Genomic DNA, 21,226 nt, shown 5'->3' on the forward strand with positions numbered 1-21,226 from the left:
AAGGCTGCCATTCAGACCTAGAGTCTGACTTCCAGATACTGCCACCCAGACCCCTGGCCTGTCAGCCTGTACATTTTATACCCTCTGCACAGCCTTTGCTTTTTCTCTTCCTACCTAATGAACCAGCTCAAGAAAGAGTGATCCCCCCTGACTCAGCCAGGTTTTTCCTGTCTTTCCTCTGAGATTTGAAACTAGTCTTTGTCACTTGGGCCCTGCTTGTTGGCAATGCCAAGATGCTTGTGTCTTAACTAGATGCCCTCTGGGCCTTACTAGATGATGAACTCTCTGAAGCAGAGCTGTGACCTTAATCTTTGGATTTTCAAGACCTGTTTGGATAGATGGATGCATGAATGGATGGATAAACGAATTGTGTGGATAGAGAACAGTGACCCAGATGTTAGTATTCCAGTATGTCATCTCACCCCACCCTCCCCTGTCCCTCAGCACAGATATAATTCACACTTCATTCAGTTGGGGTTTCTAAAGATTTTATCCACTTGGCTGCCAAGGTGAGCACTGGGCAACAGCTATGCCTGGCTCTCAGGAAGCATAGCTGATGGGAACTAGCTGTCACTGCACATATACTGGGATGTCCATGTGTTCAACCTCATTATCCGTCTTCCTTGTCTGTGTCTGAAGGAGCTATTTCCCTCTCCACAGTCCAGGATCCAAAGGTTCAGGGAAGTGCTGAGGCTGCTAAAGGTAGCCTCACAAGACTTATTTCTGAGGTCGGCTGAGTCTCCGGAGTTTCTTGAGTTCACCAAGCAGCTCAGAGATAAAGGACTGAGGGAGAAACAGGGTTGATACCAAGACATGGGGTCACTCTGACCACAATATCCTCCCCAATCTCCCCTGACCCCCACCTCCCCAGAGCTGGGGAAGAGAAGGACCCAGGTCCAAGCCTTCCTTCCAAATACTCTTCTTTAGTTGCCTTCCTTCCCCCCACTCCGCTACGGAACCTCCTCTCGCCCCCAAACCAGCAAAGCATCCCTTACCTCCGTAGAGCGGGGGCAGTTTTGGAGAATAGCCTGGATAGAAGAGAGCAGAATGAGTCCCCATCTCACAGCACTTTTCCACAAGCCCTCAGTCTTCTAGCACTTTCTCCCCATTCTGAATTGGTCCCCATTCCATCCAAAGAGGCAGAGCCTGGATTCCTGCATTACCATTAGTCTAAACCCAACTATCACTGGCTAACCCCCTGGGCCTGGGGCCCCCATCCTACCTCCAACTGAGTCTTCTGCTCCTCCATGGAGAGTTCCATGAGAGCCTCCAGGTCAATCTCAGGCTCAGAAGAGGCTGGTTGATCCTGTTTGGAAATTACATGGGGCTCAGAGAGGCCTGGCCAGCTGATGCTGGAGTAGAGGTTGCCTGGGGCTGAGAGTGGTGAATGAGATATGACTGCTAATAGGTATGGGGTTTCTTTTGGGGAGATGAAAAATGTTCTAAAATTAGATTGTGGTGATGGCTGTACAACCCTATGGAGATACTAAATCTGGATTAATTGTATGCTATATGAACTATAGCTCAGTAAAACTGCATTAAAAAGTTATTGTCAGGGCAGTGCAACGGTGGCTCAGTGGCAGAATTCTCGCCTGCAATGACAGAGAACTGGGTTTGGTTCCCGGTGCCTGCCCATGCAAAAAAAATTAGGGAGCTGTGTTCCAGTAGCTTTGATTCTTGAAGATGACTGTATAATGATATGACTTTTACAATGTGACTGTGTGATTGTAAAAAAAGGGAGGGGGGGGAATTAAGACATTCCCAGATATACAAAAGCTAAGGAATTTCATCACCACTAAAGTGACCATACAGGAAATGCTAAAGAGAGTTATGCAGGTTGAAAGGAATGGTCACTGGACAATTGACTGAAGCCACATAAGAAATAAAAGTCTCCAGAAAAGTTCATGACATGGTGTTATGGTTGGGTTCATGTGGTAACTTGCCCAGGTGATGGTGCCCAGTTGTCTGGTCAAGAAGCACTGGCTTAACAGTTACTGTAAGGACATTTTGTGGCTGGTTAATAAGCCAGGAGGCTGATTTATTAAATCATCAACACACTGATTGCATTCATGACTGATTACATCTGCAGTAGGGCAAGGGAGCGTCCCACAATTAGTGATGTTTAACCTAATCAGTCGAGGGCTTTAAAGGAAAAGTCAGAAAAGAGAATCCCTTCTCCTCTTCAGCCAGCCAGCCTCTCCTGGGGAATTCATTGAGGACCGTCATGGAAGCTGTCAACTTGCAACCTGCCCTATGAAATTTGGACTTGTGCATTCCCACAGTTGCATGACACACTTTTATGAAATCTGATATTTACAGATATCGCCTGTTGGTTCTGTTTCCCTAGAGAGCACTGAATAACGTACATGGGTAAATATAAGTACCAGTACTATTGAATTTTTTTATTTGTAACTCTGCTTTTTACTTCTTATAGGATCTAAAAGGCTAATGCATAAGATAAATCAATGGTTTGGAACTCACAATGTATAAATATGTAATTTGTGATGTAAAGCTAGGGGGACAGAGGGCTATAAGAACAAAATTTATATATACAATTGAAATTAAGTTGGTCTCAAAGCAAATTAGATTGTTATAGATTTAGGATGTTACATTAAGCCCCATGGTAACCACAAAGAAGATATCAGAGAGTATGCAACTTTATTGTAATAGAATAGAGTACAGGGTACCAGGGGTGGGGGGCAGGGGCAATGGAGAGTTAATGCCAAATGAGTGCAGGGTTTTAATGGAAAGTTCAAGTAATGGGTGGTGGTGAGTGTGCTGCAATATTGTGATCATGATTAATGCCACTGAATGGTAGGCCTGGGAGACATTAGGATGGGAATATCTATGTTGTATAAAAGTTTCCATAGTAAAAAAAAAAAAAGGAAGAGAGAAAATTCAACAGAACACAGAAGAGAATGTACCACCATGAACATCGTCATGTGACAGAGGAGCCAAGGACCAGGTCTTCAGCAGCCAGCCCCAGAACACCTGTCTTCAGGAAGAAGGCATTGGTGCCTTGATGACACCTTGATTTGGACTTTCTTTTAGCCTCAAAACTGTGATAAAATGCAAATGTATAAAAAGAAATGATAAATCTATGGTTTTGAACATACAATATACAAGATATAATTTTTAAGAAGAATAAAAATAAAGTGGCAGATGGAGGGCTCTAGGGACTCTGTACGTATGTGATATTGAAGCTGCTATCAGACCAAATATAATTGTTAAAGATTTAGGGTTTTAAATTTTAACCCGATGGTAACCACAAAAAAAAAAAACATAAAAAATTTATTCAGAAAGAAATGTGAAGGGACTCAAACACAATACAAATACAACACAAGACAAAATACACAAATAATTATGAAAGTAGGCATTTATGGAAGAAATGAAGTTCAAAAAATGTACAAGATCTGCAAAAGAGCAAAATGTCACAAGAAAGTCCTACATTTTAACTAGTGACTTTGGATTAAACTCTCCATTCATAAAACAGAGATTGAAAGAATAAATAAGCATTACCCAACTACATGCTGTTTACAAGAGACTCATTCACCATACAAAAATATAAGTACATTGAAAGTGAAAAGGATAGTAATTAAAAGAGATAGCTAGACTTATATCAGATAAAATGGACAAATCAAAAACTCTTATGAGGAACAAAAAAGATCATTGTGTGCTGATAAAGGGGTCAATTTGACAAAAAGAAATAACAATTGCAAATATATATGCACCTATCAATGGAACCCCAAACTATATGAACCAAATACTGACAGATTTGAAGCGAGAAATAGATGGTTCTATATTAGTAGTAGGACACTTCAAAATATCGCTTCCAATAATGGATACAACATTTAGACAGAATATCAATGAGCAAATAGAAGACGGGAATAATACTCTAAACTAGCTAGACTTAACAGACATACTTAGAACACTTCACCCAACAGCAGTGGAATACACATTCATCTCCAGTGCACATGCATCATTCTCCAGGAGAGTCCACATGTTAGGTCACAAAACAAGACTAAATAAATTTTAAAAATCATTTTAAATTTAAATCAGGGTTCGTTTCCCAGACCATGTACCACCAATATGTATCTATATATATATAGATACATATTGAAATCATATGTGCTGGTTTGAAAGGATTATATACCCTAGAAAAGCTACGTTTTAATACTGATCCATTTTGTGAAGGCAGCCATTTCTTTTAATCCCTATTCAGCACTGCAAATTGGAAACCGGTTTAGATTATCTCCACAGATAATCTGTGACACACCCAACAACCTTTGATTAGATGTGACACACCCAACAACCTTTGATTAGAGGGAGATGTGACTCCACCCATGTAACAAGAAGCCTGGAGAGAAAGCTAGCAGACACTGCCATGTTTGCCATGTGCCTTTTCAGTTGAGAGAGAAACCCTGAACCTCATCGGCCTTCTTCAACCAAGGTATCTTCCCCTGGAGGCCTTAAATTGAACATTTCTATAGCCTTGCTTTAATATTGGATATTTTCACAACCTTAGAACTATAAACATGTAACTTATTAAATTCCCCTTTTTATAAACTGTTTGATTTCTGGTATATCATATTCCAGCAGCTTGCAAACTAAAACATCATATAATGTATCTTCTCCAGCCACAGTGGAATGAAACAAGAAATCAATAACAAAGGGAGAAATGGAAAATTCACAAATTTGTGGAAATTAAACAATATATCTTAAGCAATCAAGAGGTCAAAGAAGACATTGCGAGGGAAATTAGGGAATATCTTGAAGTGAAATGTAGATGAAAACACAACATACCAAGACTTGTGGGATGCAGCAAGGCAGTTCTGAGAGGAATATTTATAGCTCTAAGTACCTACGTTAAAAAAGAAGAAAGATCTCAAGTCAGAGACTTAACCTCAAAATGGGAGGATTTAGAAAAATAAGAGCAAATTAAAACCAAAATAAGCAGTAGGAAGGAAATAATAAAGTGGGGATAAATTAAACAGAGAATAAGAACAATAGAAAAAAACAGAAATTAGATTAATAAAATCAACATACCTTTAGTAAGACTGACAAGGATTTTAAAAGAGGAAACAACTAAAATTAGAAATGAAAAAGGGGACCTTACTTCTGACCCCACAGAAATAAAAAAAGACTATAAACATACAACTGCATGCCAACAAGTTTGATAACAGATGAAATGTTCTAATCCCTAGAAAGACACTAACTACCTACAATGAGTCAAGAAGAAATAGAAGATCTCAAACCAATTGTTAGTAAAGAGATTGAATTGCTCATCAAAAACCTCCCGACAAAGAAAGCTCAGGACTAGCTTACTTCAGAGGCAAATTTTAGCAAATATTTTGAGAAGAATTAACACTGGTCCTGCTCAAACTCTTCCAAAAATTTGAAGGGAAAAGGAGCAGTCCCTCACTCATTTTATTACCCAACATCACCCTCATACTAAAGCCACATAATGATACCAAAAGTGAAGAAAGAGACTTCCGGGCCAAGATAGCAGCTTAGCAATGCGTGTTTTAGTTCGTCCTCCAGAACAACTACTAAATAACCAGAAACAGTACAGAATAGCTCCTGGGGCCACGTCAGTGACCGGACACACAGCGTACCCCAGTCTGGACCAGTTGGACCGGCTGTGAGCTACCCCCTAGAACCGTGAGTTCCCCAAGCGATGCAGCTGGCGACCCTCCCCCACAGACTGCTTCCCAGAGGGGAAAGGAAAGAGACTTTACTAGCAGCAGGGGCTGAGCCCAACCAAATGCCAATTGTGGAATTAATTAACAAATTCTGATTACTAAAAATAGGCCCCCAGCTCAGGTGTACCTGGTCAAAGCAGAGGTTGCTCATTTTTGCCCTGGTGCAAAGCGGGCAGGGCTGATAGAAAAAGAAAAAAAAAAAGAGGAAACATGTTTTTGTGGCTGTTTCTACAAAGGCTTGACTGCCTTTGGATACAGCAGCAGGGCTTCTCAGGCTGTAACTGCCCCAGGCATAGGCAGAAACAAGCTCGTTTGAGGGCTTGTCTGGAGTCTGTGCCTTCCCAAGGGGAGGGGTGAAGCCCAACTCAGGTGGATTCCCTCCCTTAAGGAATTCAGACATCAGGCCTTGGTAATTTGAAGCCATTAAAACCAGCCTACAACCTCTCCACCATCTCCACCACGCCCCCAGCAGGGAGAGTCTGCCAAAGTTAAAGGTACTGCCTCATCTTATGCTGGTGGGACCTGCAGGCAGACAAGCACCACATACTGGGCAGGATAGGAAAAACAGAGCCCAGAGACTTCACAGGAAAGTCTATCAACCTACTGGGTCTCACCCTCAGGGAAAACTTGATGCAGGTGACTCTTTCCTCCTGATAGGAGGCCAGTTTGGTCTGGGAAAATTCGACTGGGGTCTATAATACCTACATAGACCCTCCTAAGGGTGGGGGGGGAGAGGCACCATACAAGCAGGACAAGAAACAAGAAAACAAGAACTGAAAAATTCTCCTCTGTTAAACAAAACCTAAGCTAGATGTGCAGAAAAAGCTGAACCAAATGTCAAAGAACAGATAGACAACAAAGTCATCCAGCAAGAAAACACTAGGTAAGAGAAGTGAAAGCAATCTCCAGAATAAACTAATTAAGGTAATTAAATGCCTAGACGTCAGGAAAAAATAACAAATCACACTAGGAAAATTGAAGATATGGCCCAAAGGAACAAACCAGCAATTCAAATGAGATACAGGAGCTGAAACAATTAATTCAGAGTATATGAACAGACATGGAAAACCTCATCAAAAACCAAATCAATGAATTGAGGGAGGATATAAAGAAGGCAAGGAATGAACAAAAAGAAGAAATTGAAACTCTGAAAAAACAAATCACGGAACTTATGGGAATGAAAGGCACAGTAGAAGAGATGAAAAAAACAATGGAAACCTACAATGGTAGATTTTGAGAGGCAGAACATAGGATTAGTGAACTGGAGGATAGAACATCTGAAATCCGACAAGAAAATATAGGGGGAAAAATGGAAAAATATGAGCAGGGACTCAGGGAATTGAACGACAATAGGAAGCACGTGTATATACGTGTCTTGGGTGTCCCAGAAGGAGAAGAGAAGGGAAAAGGAGGAGAAAAATTAATGGAGGAAATTATAACTGAAAATTTCCCAACTCTTATGACAGACTTAAAATTACAGATCCAAGAAGTACAGCGTACCCCAAAGAGAATAGATCCAAATAGATGTACTCCAAGACATTTACTAATCAGAATGTCAGAGGTCAAAGAGAAAGAGAGAATCTTGAAAGCAGCAAGACAAAAGCAATCCATCACATACAAGGGAAGCCCAATAAGACTATGTGAAGATTTCTCAGCAAAAACCATGGAGGTGAGAAGAGAGTGGGATGATATATTTAAATTATTAAAAGAGAAAAACTGCCAACCAAGAATTCTATATCCAGCAAAATTGTCCTTCAAAAATGAGGGAGAAATTAAAACAATTTCAGACAAAAAAATCACTGAGAGAATTTGTGAACAAGAGACCGGCTCTGCAAGAAATACTAAACAGAGCACTAGAGACAGATACAAAAAGACAGACGAGAGAGGCTAAACAAACTGTGGTATATACATACAATGGAATATTATGCAGCTGTAAGACAGAATAAAGTTATGAAGTATGTAACAACATGGATGAACCTTGAGGACATTATGCTGAGTAAGATTAGCCAAAAAGAAAAGGACAAATACTGTATGGTCTCACCGATATGAACTGACATTAGTGAATAAACTTGGAATATTTCATTGGTAACAGAGACCATCAGGAGATAGAAATAGGGTAAGATATTGGGTAATTGGAGCTGAAGGGATATAGATTGTGCAACAGGACTGATTGTAAAAATTCAGAAATGGACAGCACAATACTACCTGACTGTAATATAATTATTAAAACACTAAATGAAACTTCATGTGAGAATGAAAAAGGGAGGAGGGCTGGGGGCATAAATGAAATTACAAAGAAAGACAGACGATAAAGACTGAGATGGTATAATCTAGGAATGCCTAGAGTGTATAATGATAGTGACTAAATGCACAAATTTAAAAAATGTTTTTGCATGAGGAAGAACAAAGGAATGTCATTACTGCAGAATGCTGAAAATAGATAGTAATTAATATTTTAAAATTTCAACTTATGTGTGAGACTAAAGCAAAAAATGTTTATTTAGTACAAAATTTATATTTTGACTAATGCATTTCCTAATATAACTTAGGTAGACAGTTGGTTGAACAACATAAGTACACAGAACCTTGGGTAGAACATGAGATTTTGCTGGTTTGTCCAGAGTGATCCCCCGATGAATCCCAGGGTGATTTGATCAGTGAGTGGAAAAGTATTTTCAAAGTCCCCTTTGGGGAATGGTGAGAATGGGGGGAAAATTCAACCTCCCCAAGTTGAATTCTTGATATTCTCACAAGCAGCGTGGACAACCAAAGTTACAGGCTGAGCCCCCAGTCTTGGGGTTTGTTCACATGAAACTTAACCCCACAAAGGATAGGTCAAGCCTACTTAAAATTAGGCCTAAGAGTCACCGCCAAGAGAACCTCTTTTGTTGCTCAGATGTGGCCTCTCTCTCCAGCCAACACAACAAGCAAACTCACCACCCTCCTCCTGTCTGTGTGGGACATGACTCCCAGGCGTGTGGACCTTCCTGGCAATGTGAGACAGAAATCCTAGAATGAGCTGAGACTCAGCATCAAAGGATTGAGAAAAACTCTAGAATGGGCTGAGACCCAGCATTAAGGGATTGAGAAAACCTTCTCGACCAAAAGAGGGAAGAGTGAAATGAGACAAAGCATCAACAGCTGAGAGATTCCAAACAGAGTTGAGAGGTTATCCTGGAGGTTATTCTTACACATTAAATAGATATCACCTTGTTATCCAGGATGTAATGGAGAGGCTGGAGGGAACTGCCTGAAAATGTAGAGCTGTGTTCCAGTAGCCATGTTTCTTGATGATAATTGTATAATGATATAGCTTTCACAATGTGACTGTGTGATTGTGAAAACCTTGTGTCTGATGCTCCTTTTATCTACCTTGTCAACAGACGAGTAGAACAAATGGAATAAAAATAAATAATAGGGGGAACAAATGTTAAAGTAAATTTAGTTTGAAATGCTAGTGATCAATGAAAGGGAGGGGTAAGGGGTATGGTATGTATAATATTTTTTCTGTTTTTGTTTTATTTTTCTGTTGTCTTTTTTATTTCTTTTTCTGAATTGATGCAAATGTTCTAAGAAATGATCACGATGATGAATATGCAACTATGTGATGATATTAAGAATTACTGATTGTATATGTAGAATGGAATGATATCTTAATGTTTTGTTTGTTAATTTTTTAATTAATAAAAAAGTTTAAAAAATGAATTACTGATTATATGCGTAAAATGGAATGATCATATGTTAAGAATGTTTGTATTTCTTTCTTGTAATATTTTTTTAATTTAAAAATTAACAAAAAAAGTGAGGAAAATTGCAGACTAGTATCCCTTATAAATATAGATAAAAAATCCTCAACCCGGGGTGGGCCGCGGTGGCTCAGCGGGCAAAGTGCTTGCCTGCTATGCCGGAGGACCTCGGTTCGATTCCCGGCCCCAGCCCATGTAACAAAAACGGAGAAACAGAATACAATAAAACAAGAAAATGTTTAAAGATGTTTCCCTTTCTTCCTTCCTTCCTTCCTTCCTTCTCTCTGTCTTTCCTTTAAAAAAAAAAAAAAAAAAAAAAAATCCTCAACCCAATATTAGCAAACCAAAATCCAACAGCACATGAAAAGAAGTATTCAGCCCAGGTATGCAAGGGTCATCCAATATTGAAAATCAATAATTAATGTTATAAGTGGGACTGAATGTTCAAATTGTAATTATGAGATTTAAATATTAGAAAAGTATGTAAGGTAGTATATTGCCATTATTTTAAAACAATTAAACACAGCTACAATATTTTGTTGTGCTTGAAAATATGTATAGTTTTTTCCAATAGTAATAACCATGTTGTCCTTAAATATTTTTAAAAGCGCCATTGTTTTAACATTATCTTTTTTTTCAATATTATCTTTTACAAATATTAATAAGAGTTGTTGCTTTTAGAAACTCTTAAGGAAATAATAGCTGGAAAATCCTCTGTAGCTTAAAATCAGTCATTAAAATTTACAATAGATAAAATAGAGCTACGTATTCTTAATACGTAAACAAGCATAATTTGTTCCAAAGATACCTAGAATATTGAAACTTAGTTCATGTCTATTGTAATATATTATTCAAATGGTACTGGGCATTTCACATTAAGAACATATTTCAACAACTACAACAAAGACCAAATTAGAATGTCTAATATGCCTGCTTTGCAGTGAATGGACTTCTATTGGTGTGTTAGATCTTAGGGTATCAATATTTCAGAACCCTGCAATGATTTTAGTTCTAGATTCATATATTATACATCCATAAGTGAAAATAAAATGTCATATTCTTTTCTTACTACAAAAAAAGCAATTAATGTAATCTACCATACTTACAGAACGAAGGAAAAAAAAACATGATCATTCAATTGAGACTGAGAAGGCATTTGACAAAATCTAGTTGATAAAAACAGTTAGAAAACTAGGAAAGAAGAAAATTTCCTCAACATGATAAAGGGCATATATGAAAACCTACTGCTAACATCATATTTAATGGTAAAAGACTGAATGCTTTCCCTATAAGAACAAGACAAAGATGGTGTGCTGGTTTGAAAGGATGTATGTACCCTAATCCTAATCCCATTTTGTAAAGGCAGCCATTTCTTCTAATCCCTAGTCAGTACTGTATGTTTGAATCTGTAATTAGATCATCTCCCTGGAGATGTGACTCAGTCAAGAGTGATTGTTAAACTGGATTAGGTGGAGACCCATTAGGGTGGGTCTTGATTAATTTACTGGAATCCTATAAAAGAGGAAATATTTTGGAGAAAACTGGAGATTCAGAGACAGTGGAGAATGCTGCAGCACCAAGAAGTAGGGAGTCCACCAGCCAGCGACCTTTGGAGAAGTAGGAGGAAAACACCTCCCGGGAGCTTCATGAAACAGGAAGCCAGGAGAAGCAGCTAGCAGATGATGCTGTGTTTGCCATGTGCCCTTCCAGCTGAGAGAGAAGCCCCGACTGTGTTCCCCATGTGCCTTCTCACTTGACAGAGAAACTCTGAACTTCATCAGCCTTCTTGAACCAAGGTATCTTTCTCTGGATGCCTTTGATTGGACATTTCCATAGACTTGTTTTAATTGGGACATTTTCTCAGCCTTACAACTGTAAACTAGCAACTTATTAAATTTCCCTTTTAAAAAGCCATTCCGTTTCTGGTATTAGCATTCTGGCAGCTAGCAAACTAGAAGTGCTATTCAACATTGTATTAGGGGTTCTAGCTAGAGCAATTAAGCAAGAAAATGAAATAAATGGCATCCAAATTGGAAGAAAGAAGGGAAATTTTCCTTATTTAAAGATGAATGATCCTATGTACAGAAAATCCTGTAAAATCCACAGCAAAGCTAATAGAATTAATAAACAAATTCAGCAAAGTGGTATCAATGCACAAAATCAGTATTTTTTCTATTGGTGGTAATGAACAATCTGAGCAGAAAATCAATAAAAATTCCATTTACAATAGCAACGAAAAGAATCAAATATCTATGAATAAATCTAAACAAAAATGTAAAGGATTGTTATGCAGAAAACTACACAATGTTTCTAAAAGAAATCAAAGAAGACCTTCATAAATGGAAGGACTGTCCCTGTTCTGGATTGGAAGACTAAATATGATTAAGATGTCAAGTCTACCCAAAATGATTTACAGATTGAATGAAAACTCAATAAAAATGCCAACAACCTTCTTTGTAGAAATGGAAAAGCCAACTAGCAAATATATATATATGGTGGGGGCGCACGGGTAGATCAGTGCTAGAATTCTCACCTGCCATCCAGGAGACCTGACTTCAATTTCCACCATGTACAAAAAAAAAAAATTCCCTGTGATAAAGATATCATATATCTGCCTCTGTGTGCGAAAGTATATATATACATACACACATATATGTAGGAAGACACATTTTAAAATGGAAGAGAAACTAAACAGATAATGACAATTAAATGCAATACATGATACTGGATGGGATCTAAGAATGGAGAAGAAAAGGCTCAAAAGCACATTATGGGGACATGAGAAAAAATTGGGTAATAGAGGGTAAGTTTTATATGTGTCAAGTGTTAAATTTCTTGAACTTGATACCTATACTTAAGGTGATTACATAAGTGAATATCCTAGTTCATAAGATATATACATGGAAGTATTACGTGTCAAGGAGTATGTAATGTGTTCATTAAAATGCTCTTAAATGCTCATAAAATGATGTATAAATAGATAGATAGAAAGACAGAATGATATTGGAAAGGTGGCAAATGTTAAAACTGATGGATCTGGTATCTGGGGGTGAGGTATGTGGTTTAAGGTATGAGATTACAATATGAAAGGCATGAGGTTGTATTATTTTTCCAACTTTAAGCTTGGAATTATTTCCAATTTTAAAAATATATATCCAGTTACTTCACAACATAAAATACACAATGTTCAATCAAAAATCACTAAACATGTAAAGAACACCTAGGGCAATATATAAGAGTCTACAAAGTTTCCATGCTCTAGGGTAACTTTCTAGAAACCCACAACCTCCAGTATCTTAGAGCACCTAGAAGTAAAAACCTAAAATTGTGGAATTGTAACCCATACCACAGTCTGAAATCTGTTCTATAATTAATTGTTGTGCTGTGCTTTGAAATGTATTGTTTTTTTTGTATATATGTTATTTTTCACAAAAAAGAAAAGCGATTGTGATGATAGAAAATATATATTTATTCCTTGTTGCCTCCAATGTTCTGAAATAGCTAGAAGGAAAAATCTGAAATGATGGTATGGTAGCTCATTACAAACTCTTGGATCTGTCCTGTAACTTCTTGTTGAGGAGAGCTTTGAAATCTATTGCTTTTTTCTTTGTTTGTTTTGTATATGTTATATTATATAATAAAAAAGTTGAAAAAAATTTTAAGCACTAGACATGACAAGAAGCAGAAAGATTAGACCCATAACTAGGAGAAAAATCAGTAAATAGAAACAGACATAGAAATTGCGGAGATGATGGAATTAGCAAACAAAGACAACAAGAACATAGAAAAAGGAGAAATGGGGGATGTAAGAAAAAACAAAATGAAGCAACTAGAGAAGAAAAATAAACTTTTTGAAATGAAAAATTTCCTGGATATAATTAAAAACAAAAGAAAAGATCAGTTGAATCTGAGACAGAGCAAAATAAACTAGACAAAGTGAAACACAGGAAAGAAACTGGAAAAAGAAAAGAGTATAACAGAACACAGCCTTGGTAATCTGTGGGATGAAATCAGATCATCTAATATATGTGATTTGGAATCCCAGAAGGTGGGAGTAGAGCAGAAAAATAAAGATACATTCTAATGATTAAACTCTACCTCTAAAAAGTATCAGTCCTGCTCCCAAAACCATGTTCATATTAAATATATGCATATTAAATATAAGGTATGTACATTACTAAGAGATTGCTACTACAATTTGGAGTTGAGAGTATATGTTCATAACATAATTCAAATGTTCTTTCCCTCAAGATAGTAGACAAATCAAACAACCTCTTCTGAGTTGAGCAAGTGTGATAAAGTTGTGACTCTATATTACATATGGTGGTTTCCTGCCAGATGTTGCCTAATTTGACCCTTTTTCACCTCCATTCTATACCGAAACCCCATACGCCTGACTTCTCCCCCATAGGGGCCAGCAATGGAGTAAGGGAAGGCTCAGCGATGAGATAAAAAATGTTTGCTTCATATATTAATTGACAATACTTCTTTTTTAGCTTTATTTTGAAGTACTTTCAAACTTACATGACACTTACCAAAATATTACAAACCTTATACAGAGAACTCCAATATACCCTTATCCCCTCCCCAGTTACACAGACCCACCAATTTTAACATTTTCTACATTTGCTGTATCATTCTGTCTCTGTCTCACTATCTGTCTAATCCATTTTCTAAACACTTATGTGTAGGTTGTATACATCATGGTCCTTGAACACTTAAAATTGCCATGTAAATTTCCTAAGAACTAGGATATTCACTTACATAACTACCTTAGTGCAGGTATAAAGTTCAAGAAATTTAACCCTGATGTAAAGCCTACAGTCCATAAACCAATTTTTTATATGTCCCAATATTGTCCCTTAGAGCCTTTTCCCCTCCCTTGCTAGATCCCACCCAGTATCAGGTATTGCATTTAATTGTCATTTTCTCTTTAGTTGTTCTCATTTTTAAATTGTGGGAACATATATACAACATAAATTTTGGCAATACTTTTTTGAAGTTGAAAGTTTAATAGAATGCTTCTTAAAAGCATTTTCAAAAAGAGCAAGAGTAGCTATGCTAATATCCAACAAATTAGACTTCAAATGTAAAACATTAATAGAGACAAAGAAGGACACTATAAATAAATGGAGTAATTCAACAAGAAGACAACAATCATAAATATTTATGCACTGAGCCAGAGTGCCCCAAAATATATGAGGCAAACACTGAAAGCACTGAAAAGAGAAACAGACACATATACCATAATGGTTGGTGACATCATTTACCTGCTCTTATCAATGGACAGAACATCTAGACAGAGGATCATGAGGAACATGAGGAAAAGCCATGTTTTAATATAAACCCCATTTCATAAAGGTAGAATAATCTCTATTCAATACTGTGTGTTTGAAACTGTAATGAGATCATTTCCCTGGAGATGTGATTTAGTTAAGTATGGTTGTTAAACTGGATTAGGGGATGACATGTCTCCACCCATTTGAGTGGGTCTTGATTAGTTTCTGAAGTTCTATAAAAGAGGAAACATTTTGGAGAGAGATTCAGAGAGAGAACAAAGAATGCTGCAGCACCACGAAGCAGAGACCTTTGGAGATGAAGAAGGAAAACACCTCCCAGGGAGCTTCATGAAACTGGAAGCCAGGAAAGAAAGCTAGCAGATGACACCGTGTTCACCATGTGCCCTTCCAGCTGAGAGAAAAGCCCTGACTGTGTTTGCCATGAGCCTTCTCACTTGAGAGAGAAACCCTGAACTTCATCAGCCTTCTTGAACCAAGGTATCTTTCCCTGGATGCCTTTGATTGGACATTTCTATAGACTTGTTTTAATTGGGACATTTTCTCAGCCTTAGAACTGTAAACTAGCAACTCATTAAATTCCCCTTGTTAAAAGCCGTTCCGTTTCTGGTATTTTGCATTCCGGCAGCTAGCAAACTAGAACAGTCCCCTTGGGGGAATGTCAAGAAAGGGGGAAAATTCAACTTTTCCATGTGGAGAATTCCTGATATTCTCACAAGCAGTGGGGACAACCAAAGCAACAGGCTGAGCCCTCAATCTTGGGATTTGTTCATATGAAACATCCTCACAAAGGATAGGCTAAGCCTACTTAAAATTAGGCCTAAGAGTCACCCCCAGAGAACCTCTTTTGTTGCTCAGATGTGACTCTCAACCAACATGACAAGCGAGCTCACTGCCCTCCCTGTCTCTATGTGGAACATGACTCCCAGAGGTGTGGACCGTCCTGGCAACGTGCGACAGAAATCCTAGAATGAGCTGGGACTCAGCACCAAAGGGTTCAGAAAACCTTCTAGACCAAAAGGGGGAAGAGAGAAATGAGATAAAATAAAGTGTCAATGGCTGAGAGATTTCAAACTGAGTCAAGAGGTTATCCTGGAGGTTATTCTTATGCATTATATAGATATCACCTTTTTATGTAAGGTATATTGGGGAGGCTGGAGGGAAGTGCCTGAAAATGTAGGGCTGTGTTCCAGTAGCCATGTTTCTAGAGGATGATTGTATAAAGATAAAGCTTTCACAATGTGACTGTGTGACTGTGAAATCCTTATGTCTGATGCTCCTTTTGACTATAGTATGGACAGATGAATAAAACATATGGATTAAAAATAAATAATAGAGGAACAAATGTTAAAATAAATTTAGTAGATTGAAATGCTAGTGATCAATGAAAGGGAGAGGTAAGGGGTGTAGAAAAATAGGGGAAACAAAGGGTAAAATATATTGGGTAGATGGAAATATTAGCAGTCAACGAGAGGGAGGGGTAAGGAGCATGGTACATATGCGGGTTTTTTTTTCTTTTTCTGAATTGATGCAAATGTTTTAAGAAATGTTCATGGTGGTGATATTGTGTGTTATTGATTATATACAAAGAATGGAATGATCATATGGTAAGAATGTGTTTGTATGTTGTTGTTATGTTTCTAAAAAATTTTTAAAAAAGAATGTATGTGCTTGTATGTTGGTGTAGCAATAAAAATTTAAGAAAAAAAGCATTTTCAAGATGTCACCACATTAATAGGGTTGCATCAAAATGCTAACTGCCAAACCATGCTCCCGCAGCAGACCTTCTCCCTGCACACCTATGCCCACCATGGCCACCACTCAGCAGCTGGTAGGAAGATGCTGCCTGTGGCAGCAAAAACTTTGATGAATACTTGAAGGAAGTAGGAGTAGGAATGGCTCTGCAAAAAATGGATGCACCGCCAAGCCAACTATATCATCACTTCTGACATCATATCTCTCACCATAAAAACTGAGAGCACTTTGAAAACAACACAGTTTTCTTGTAACCTAGGTGAGAATTTGAAGAAGTTACAGCTAATGGCAGAAAAACTCAGACTGTCTGCACCTTTACAAATGGTGCATTGGTTCAACACCAAGAATGAGATGGGAAGAAAAGCACGACAAAAAAAGTGGAAGGTGGGAAATTAGTGGGAGTATGCATTACGAACAATGTCACCAGCACTCGGTGTTAGGTCAGGGGAACGGGGAACAGCACTGCAACTGGAGCTGCAGAGGCTGTGTAGCCCCTCCCAACATGACTTCTGGAACTGCCCCTTCCAAATGACATGACTTTCACAACCACCCCTTCCAGACACCTGACTTCCAGAACTGATGAACTGCCCTTTCCGGACACCTGACTTCTGGAGAACTGATCCTTCCAGACGTCACCTGACCCACTTGCTTAAAAACTGCCCACGCCATCACCCAGGCACAGACTCACCTCCCTCTGCCTTAAGCTGGTTTTCTTCCCCACTGGCGACATGGCTTCTCCTGCTACTAGGACCATTTATCCTAATCTGCCTCTTTTTTCTCCTAGCTCTGTCTCCTCAACTTCCTTCAGGGATGCATGAAGGAACTGTCATGGGTAGCAGTCAACCAAACACTCCTGCATGATTACCACTGCCTACCCTCCTCACCAGATTCCTATAGCTAACCTCCTCCCTTTCCTGACCATGACAACCCCAGCCTATCACCCCATGTCACCCCAGTACAGCAGGAAGTAGCCAGAAGAACCTCGACGCCCTATTATCACAAAAAGACTGGAATGTTAGGTCGGGGGAATGGGGAAGGGCACTGCAACTGGAACTCCGGAGGCTGTGCCGCCCCTCCCAACATGACTTCTGGAACCGCCCCTTCCGGACACCTGACTTCTGGAGAACTGCCCCTTCCTGACGTCACCTGACCCACTTGCTTAAAAACTGCCCAAGCCATCACCCAGGTGCAGATTTACCTCCCTCCATCTTGGGTTTGGTGGTTTCTGCCCGCAGAAATAAACCCACCCGCTTCAAATTTCCCAGTCTACCTTCCTCTTTTCTTACCCTTTCACCTCCTAAACCTTTCACTCAGATCTATGAAAAAGTAGAATAAAAAGTCCATCATCATCTTTGGGCAGCATTAGCTATAAAGATGAACAAGCTTAGTTCAATGAGCAAACCTCCATACTGCTTTTTTTTTCTTTCATTATTGTGTTCCATTATTTTTATCACATTTTACATCCAACTATTTTACAGTGTTCGTTTAATTAGGATCATCCCTTTAATTAATAAATAAATGTGTTTGTGCTAATAAAAAAAAATGCTAACTGCCACCAGGAAAAGATATTGTCATGGAAGTTACAGGAATGTTTCAAGATTGGGGTGATTAAGAGTGACCCTTGCTAATGCGTACATTAGATTCAGCCTCAAGACAGTCAATGATGACCTTGGCAAGAGGTCTCAATAGAGTGGTGGGAAAAGAACCCAGATTTCAGTGGCTTGAATGGTGATGGGAAGGGAAAAAATAAAGAGAGGCTGAGTGTGGACAAATCCATTAGAGAGTCTGGCAGTAAAATGATCATAGTGATGAACACACAACTATGTGATGATATTGTGAGCCACTGATTGTATACTATGGATGGACAATATGTGTGTGAAGGTTTCTCAATAAAAATATTTAAAAAAAAGAGTCTGGCAGTAAAGGCAATAAGGCACAAGAAAAAGGGGTGATAACTAAAGGTGGGGGGGAGGTGTTGTTGAGTGTCTCCTTAAAATAGAAGAGACTCGTGGATGTTTAAGTTTCTGCTTAGACACCAAATCCAAACTCTACCTCTGGACAAGAGGAGATCCAGGACCCCGAGTTTGTTTGTTCCCCAGACTCCGTTCATCTAAAGATCCCAAACCAGGCTGTAGACCCAGGGAGAAGTGGATCCCTCCAACAAAGGAAGGCTGGATCTCATGAAACTAAACAAAATAAATAAGTGTAACATCCTTGCGACCATTCCCAGGGGTGGTGTTAGCCAAGGTGGGCATGTGACGTAGACCCTGGTGGGTAGGGAGGGGCTCCAAGGAACTGGAATTGGATCAGGGTCAGGCTCGAGACTGTTGTCTTGACCTCTGCCTAAGATGATCAGCCACATGGGACTTCCCCAGTAACTCAGCTGCTTCCTGCTCAAAAGAGCAGGGATTGGAGAGGAGCTGCTACCTGGCACCTTTGAACAGTTGCCTCGGCAACCACAGGCCAGGCATTTTATTCCAGTCATTGCCTGGGAGCGGTCCTCCCACACGTCCTGTTGTCCAGTGTTATGGGTCCCCCCCACCCCTGCAACCTTGGTCTTGCAAAACAAGGTTCTTTGGCAACTATCTTTCTCTGACCCATGAAAGGATTTGCCCTGAAGAATCTGAAATATGAGACTTTTTATGCAATTCACATGAATTTTGAGATTGAAACTGATCTAGTGGAGAGAGGGAGGGTGCTAGAAATAGTTAAGGGCTGTGGAGGTATTCTGCCAGGTCAGAGCAGACACAAGGAAATCTTATTTCTCCTGCCCCCAGCTACAGGGCCTCACCCCATCCTCAGGTGGGGATGGGCTCAGGAAGCTGCAGAGACACGACCCAGTGAGTTTCATATAGCAGACTGGGCTAAACTCATCTTTGTTCCCTATCCCCAGCCACAGAACCACTGATACAGCCCTTACCCACAAGAATCACAGGCCCTTGCTGCCCTAAAAGAGAAAAAATAAGACTGCATCAAGGAGAAACAAGGGCCAGGTATGGTGGACAAGGAAGACACCTGGTATTCCGGTTTAGTGCAGTAGTGCGCAGCCTGGCCCAACTTAGAATCAACTGTGGGTCTTTTAAAAATGACCAGTGCCTGGACTCCACCCTTGAAGATTTAGATCCTGTTGAGATGGACTCAAGGCTTCCATATCATTTTAAGTGTTTCAGGTATGGAGAACCCCTGACCAAACGAATCAGTGCTCAGGGTCTGCAGCCAGAACCCCAGTTTCAGCTCCCATTCCCGCTGCTTCACACTTACATGACCTTGGGCAAGTTATTCAACATCTCCAAGCCTCCATTTCCTCAGCTATCAAACTCTGCCTACCTCCTAGAGTTGTGGAGAGGATTTGTGAAATAATGCACAAGTGCTTGGCACTGCGCCTAGCACATAGTTAAGTACTAACAATGTCATTCTTGTTGAAGGGGTATGTATAACCCCAGGAGTCAGATTCAGAGGTATCTAAATGAGAAAGCGCCACTTCCTGGGGCAAAGGGCTGAAACCCATCCTTTTCCCAGGGCTGTGGGGAAGGGAATAGTCTTTCAGAGTCATGGTCAAGACCAGGGGTTCTTGTATGAGGGCTTACCTGTGGTTACTCTAACCTTTTAGTCTGGCACTGTTCACCACTGTGAGATGGAAATGTTCTCTATCTGCGTGGACAATAGGTAGCCACTGGCCACCTGGGGTTATTGAGCTTTTGAAACGTGACTAGTGTGACTGAAAGTTTATTTTATATTATTTTAATCGATTTAAATTTAAATAATCTAATGTAATTAAATTACCAACTACACGGCTGGTAGTTACAGTATTGGACAGGGTAGCTGCAGGCATGTATGTGTTTTGAGAATGGGAGTAAATAAAGATACAGAATAAAGAAACAAAGCCCAAACTTTCATACTTTTCAAAGCACTTTCCCTTCTACTATCTCATTTGAGCCTCAAAAAGTCCTAGGAGGGAGATAGGACAGGCATTGATAGCCCCATTTTATAGATTAGGAAGTTAGGTTTCAGGGATGTTAAAAGATCTGCACCAGATCATAAAATTAGAGGCAGAGCCCGGACCAGGGGGAGGCAGATTTATAGATTCTAAACCCATGCTTCTTCCTTTCGTTTGTTGGAAAAAGCTTTACCTCTACAGGAGTATCTTGTACCCAGCCCTCCAGTTTCCCTAGGGGTCTCAGCACCTTGGCTGGCCCCAGGTCCCATATCTCCTCCCAACTCCACCTGCTACCCACCTGAAAGAGCTGCTGAACTTGTGCATCCACCCACTGCTCTGTGTCCAGCCAGCGCTGGAGCTGCCCCCTGTCATACTTCACAGTCAGCCGGCTGGGTCTCCGGGACCTGGACACTCTGGAGGAGTCAGAGTGGGACCTTGACTCTGAATCTGTGGATGATGTCCTTCTCCTCCCAGAAGCCCACTGGACCTTCTTACTTGGGTTCTCCCTGTCCGGATTAGGAGACATGCAGGAAGCAGGGCCTGGAGACAGCATGGGAAGGCTAGCCTGGGCAAGGAGCTGGCAGAAACTACCAGTCAGGGCAAAGTTACAGAGGGAAGTGACAGAGAACAAGGCAGAGGCCAGCAGGGAAGAAAGGAAGGAGAGAGGGAGGGTTAAGGCTCTGGGGAGGGGCAAGGGTCAAAGATCAATAGGAGTTTGGCGCTGGGAATGCCAGGCTCTTGGCCTCACCACTGGTGAGTAGCACTCCAGAGCTGTGTCCCAGCCTCCCT

At 39.9% G+C, this 21,226-nt stretch overlaps 1 protein-coding gene and 1 pseudogene across 1 annotated transcript; one reads left to right on the top strand and one right to left on the bottom strand.

Annotated features, from left to right (window-relative positions):
• Nucleotides 1-592: 592 nt before the first annotated feature.
• On the bottom strand, nt 593-21,130 carry PPP1R14D (protein phosphatase 1 regulatory inhibitor subunit 14D). Its single transcript, XM_077127487.1, has 4 exons — nt 20,736-21,130; nt 1,223-1,306; nt 996-1,028; nt 593-783 (listed from the first exon to the last, which is right to left on the bottom strand). The coding sequence occupies exons 1-4, from the start codon at nt 20,988-20,990 to the stop codon at nt 718-720; spliced, it is 438 nt and encodes a 145-aa protein (XP_076983602.1). The 5' UTR covers nt 20,991-21,130; the 3' UTR covers nt 593-717.
• On the top strand, nt 16,556-17,038 carry LOC143655935 (fatty acid-binding protein 5 pseudogene; annotated as a pseudogene).
• Nucleotides 21,131-21,226: the final 96 nt, after the last annotated feature.

Source organism: Tamandua tetradactyla, chromosome 14 (genome assembly GCF_023851605.1).
Source record: "Tamandua tetradactyla isolate mTamTet1 chromosome 14, mTamTet1.pri, whole genome shotgun sequence".
NCBI lineage: Eukaryota > Metazoa > Chordata > Mammalia > Pilosa > Myrmecophagidae > Tamandua > Tamandua tetradactyla.